This window comes from Scylla paramamosain, chromosome 12, assembly GCF_035594125.1.
Source record: "Scylla paramamosain isolate STU-SP2022 chromosome 12, ASM3559412v1, whole genome shotgun sequence".
Lineage (NCBI taxonomy): Eukaryota > Metazoa > Arthropoda > Malacostraca > Decapoda > Portunidae > Scylla > Scylla paramamosain.
Window position 1 is genome coordinate 152501 of NC_087162.1, and position 5000 is coordinate 157500.

Consider the following 5000-nt stretch of genomic DNA (forward strand, 5'->3'; position numbering starts at 1 on the left):
AAGCTCTTAATTTCCTAAACAACCTGGAGCTCAGATTTCCACAAATGCTCATACTATTGTGGACAATTTTGATATTAAAATGTAACTGATGAAACGCTCGCTCGCTGGAAGATTTTGAGGGGCGTCGCAGCTACTCCACGATGCTGACCCGCGAACGTGGTGTCATAGTGACGAGGAGAGGAGAGATGGACCACTTGTACCAAGAAGCAAATATTTTGCGAGATTCAAAATCATAGTGCAATTGAGCTGAATGGCCTCGAATTGAGCCTTACGTTTTCTTACAACCATGCTAACCTAAAGATAGGGATCGGCGAGTTGTGGCGGGGAGGGAGGCTGCGGGCGAGGGGACAGTGAACTACCAGCGTTCACCGCGCCTTACTTCACACTACAAAATTTTTAATGTCAGGATTTTTTCCCGTCTTCATAGATGACGTATTTAGAAATTTGTGAGGATGGAGGCAGCCTCACTAATACCATTAATAAGTACCAAGTTGCAGTGAAAGAAAGATGTGTACGTATGTGTATAGATGCAAAGATGCAAATTTTTGGTTAAGTTGGGATCTTTGCCTTAGAAAATGCTCACTGAGGCAGATGTATTCGCATTTATAATGAAATAAGGAACCCTGAAGGGATATGAACGCCTTGTATTTAGTAGTTTTCCTCCACTGCACACACATGCTTCTGTCCATGTGTCGATTAATTGATGAAAACTAAAATAGTGCGATATACTTTTCCCTGCTGCGCCACATTTCGAAAAAAAAAAAAAAAATGAAGAAACCTAAGAAAAGCCGATCCCTAGTACCCAAGAAGCGCTACGTAGCCCTTCACTTGGCAACATACTCTGCTCAGACCAAAGTTCGTGCTTTAGATCAATGGGTGGGAGTTTAGCCCAAGCAGCTGGGAGAGTCCCGTTGACTTAACGGGCGGGATAGAAAGATTCATATCCACAACTGTTTGTGTCCAAAGATATCGGAAGGGAAAGGTACCCAAAAGAGAGAGTGTCGACAAGGGAAGGCATTAGTTCAATTTCATTAGGTGTGAAATCCCCTTGAAACATTTCTCTCAGAATAAAAGGAAATATATATATATATATATATATATATATATATATATATATATATATATATATATATATATATATATATATATATATATATATATATATATATATATATATATATATATATAGTGCATAGAAAAAAAAAGCCTGCAATAATTATCCATCAACTTGCGCTACTTAAAATAAGTTAGCCTCAGACATATGGCTTTCAATTTGATCTCAGAGAGAGGAGAAAAGAAAATAACAAAATAAGAAACAATAAAAAAAAAAAAGTTAGCGTCCCTCACAAGCCAAAGTTCTGAAGGACATTCCTCTGGGTACATTCTTAATACTGAAAGGAGACAGCGAATTCAGAAAGATGATTTGTAACGGGAGACGGCGTTTCGTATTCAACAGCACCACCATATTTCTTAGGCAACAGTGAAGAGTTCAAGCCTCATATAAAGTCATGACATTCACTTTGCATTGATGTACTTTGTCACTTGCCTAAAACAATGATAACATAACTGCGATCGTTATCTAACTTGTCTACACTTATGCAAATCTCTTTACAAGGTCACACAACAATGGACGGTGTACAAGACAAGCGACGTCTGGCATTGAGCAGGGCAGGCGTACAAAACATAAAGTGTGGGATCTGTACTGTCCACCTCAAAGGAGTAACTATAAATTACGACAAACAGTGGAGACAAAAATGGAAGGGCGTGTTTCAGCCACATTCTAAACCTCTGCTGCTTTCAATTGGATTCGACACTCATAAGCCACAACAAGTCTAGTGCAGTTCTGTTATTGCACATAGTCTTAAAAAAAATAAGTAAATAAAATAAAATACACGGGTCCTGAATGCTATTGAACGGTCCCTCGAAGCGGCTTGTGGTCACTGCAACGGCAGCAGGTAAAGTGTTAGACAGTGGTGGCGCCACGTCACTGAGAATAGCCCGGTAGGTGTCCCCGCAGGAATTGCACCATGCTGAACATCTGGTGGTGGGGATGGGGCGTAGCTGGAGACTCTGTGGTGTCCTTCTGAAGCTGGCGGTGGTGGCACATGAACCCAGCCACCAACACAGAGATCACTGTGCACATGGCCACTAGTACAAACAGCGCAGAGAAGCCAGGCGCCGGCAGGCACACGCCATATACCATATCCTCAGGGTGGCCCTTGAACACCGTCACGCTGTCGTCCATCGCCGGCGTGAATTCTAGGTCGGCTTCAGATATTACTTGGTAATTGGTAGACACACCGATGTTAGAGGAACGCACGTGGCGATTGACAACTTCTCGACGGCGGCGGAGATTCCTGGGACCCCAAGGATGCATCTCGATCCTCCCGCTGTCCTGTTTCTGAGCGGATCGTTCATCGGGAATGATGAGAGGACTTTTGCGATACTGGTTTTTCATCGCCATTTCATCAAGGCTCTGCGGGATGCCACCAGATACGTGACGGGAGCGCGGAGGCTGTATCTCTGATTTTTCTCCTGGGTTATGGCTGCTAATCTCTTCCGGCGGTGCCGCGTATTTTGGATCAACCTCTGATGCAAAGGCGTAAGCATTATTATCCTGTAGCGGTAGCGCCTGCCCATTGTAATCACCAATGGGGTTCCCGGATATAGGCTTCTGGCAGTGGTCAGGGCAGCCGTAGCGGCAGATCTCCACTTTGCACCTCAGATGCACTGCCATCGAATCTGGGAACTTGAAGGCATGGAAGTGGGCGTAGGTGAGCACGGTGGCTCTGCCGTCGTTGTTGCGAAGCTTCATGAAGTTGGAAATCATTTTTGGGCGGAGTATGCAGCCGTGCTGGTCACTCAGGTAGATAGGACGGCTGGAGCCATCTGACGCCTCGCACGACGTCACCCGCATGTCAAACTCTCCTGCGGAATAACACTCAGTCACTCTGATGCAACAGGGTCCAAACAAACGTGTGTATGACAAACAATACAAGCAGTGCGAAAAACAGGCAAGAGGAAGGAACATTGACACGAGCATACATAGATAAATGAGGTAAAAATGTTTATATATATATATATATATATATATATATATATATATATATATATATATATATATATATATATATATATATATATATATATATATATATATATATATATATATAAAATGAAGTAGTTCCCAGTGCTTGATCTAACTGCTTCCTGCCTCCTTACCCGCACGATCCACCCCATCTCTCTCTCTCTCTCTCTCTCTCTCTCTCTCTCTGCCTCGTGACTGTCCTCTTTTATACTCACCTGCCTGGTCGTTGATGGCCACCACCATGGTGAGGGTGGACCCCAGGGGGACGATGCCCGTCACGGGGGAAGCCCAGGGTCCCTTCCCGTCCTGTATCTCCATCCAGCAGTCCACGTTGTCTCCTAGAACACATGAACACTCGTTAAATTATCTTGTCTCCTGAAGTTCGTCTGTATATTTATGATTTTGATTACTTGTGGTTCACGGCATGGTGGAATGATGCATTATGTGACATTCTTATATCAGTGTTGAAAATAAGGGTGATCAATAACACTGATGTAATCAAGACACAAGTATTAGTTTCTTAAGAGAACTATCTCAGGTTATATATATATATATATATATATATATATATATATATATATATATATATATATATATATATATATATATATATATATATATATATATATCACTTGACACTCCTTTCCGTTGTCTTACCTCGAAAATTGAGTTCCACCACTTCTAAATCGGCAATTTTCATAGGAGGTTTGCTGGCCGTCTTTTCGTAGTCGTTGTACCACTCGCAACGCAGTCGCTTGGCCTCGTCCCACACCTGAAGCGGCGTGAGCAATGTTATAAGTCAATACAAGGACAAAATAACAAGAAAAGGCTCATGAGTAATGCAAAATCAGGATAGGACAATAAGTCACGGTTTCAAGCTTAATGAAGTTACATTTATAAATATTTAGGGAGAAACTGGCTTTCGAATAGAGTGGTGGATGGCAGGAATAGACTTGGTTGTCTGGTCGTTAGGGAGCTTTACAGGAAGACTAGATAACTTTATGCATGGGGATGACAATGGACATAGGTAAGTGTGTTTCACACAGGGACTGCCTTGTGCAAGCCTTCTGGTTCCTTCAGCTTTGTTTATGTTCTTATATTTTATGTTCTTAAAAATGGAAAATAAAACAAGGTAAAGGTGAAAATACAATTATGAAAGGGCTGAACGTCCGAAATCCAAAGGCAGAGAAACGTAAACACTAGTTCAATAGGTTTTAGACTTAGATATAAATACGTACGTACACACATACTTAGAACCACTATCTCCACCAGCACCACGAGCAAAAGTAGTAAATCATGTTAATAAATCAATCAGTGCATCATCACAGCACATGCCAAAACAAATCATGAACACAAAGCTGCTTTCTGCTTTACCTCAATCAGGTCTGGGTCATATTGTACGATAATGGTGTTTTCATAGAACTTGCCGCCCATGTCTGGCTTGGTGCCGCAACCATCGTAGTGGATCTGGAACTCGTACTGCGTCCCACCACTGTTAGGCTCCACATACATACAGTTGGGCTGGCCGTACTGCCCCTTGGAGAACACGATGCCCTGTGTGGAAGGAGCGTGAAAACCAGTTGGAGAGTACTCACACAAAGGATAGAAAAAAAAAAAAAAAACACCTGGAACCTCCATATTTTTCTGTTAAAGAGGTTGGCTGAGAGACAACTAGTGGAAACAGGCAGAGGAATGGTCTCTCCCTCAAAGAAATACAAAAGAAAACGTTTCACAAGAGTCAAGGGGAGAGAGAGAGAGAGAGAGAGAGAGAGAGAGAGAGAGAGAGAGAGAGAGAGAGAGAGAGAGAGAGAGAGAGAGAGAGAGAGAGAGAATCAGTTATTGGCCTGTATTCAAAAGGCACTGCTCTCTCACCACGACCATTTTGAAAGGTTACTCAGGACTGTTTTATCCT

General features: G+C 42.4%; 1 protein-coding gene across 1 annotated transcript in view; it reads right to left on the reverse strand.

Annotated features, from left to right (window-relative positions):
* Positions 1-1514: 1514 nt before the first annotated feature.
* LOC135105483 (uncharacterized) overlaps positions 1515-5000 on the reverse strand; it is a 34640-nt gene continuing 31154 nt past the window's right edge. The window contains exons 5-8 of the mRNA XM_064013611.1: positions 4463-4642; positions 3746-3860; positions 3304-3426; positions 1515-2928 (exon numbers count right to left, since the gene is read on the reverse strand). Coding sequence (XP_063869681.1) covers positions 1985-2928; positions 3304-3426; positions 3746-3860; positions 4463-4642 — 1362 coding nt within the window. The 3' untranslated portion in view covers positions 1515-1984. The remainder of the gene's footprint in view (positions 2929-3303; positions 3427-3745; positions 3861-4462; positions 4643-5000) is intronic.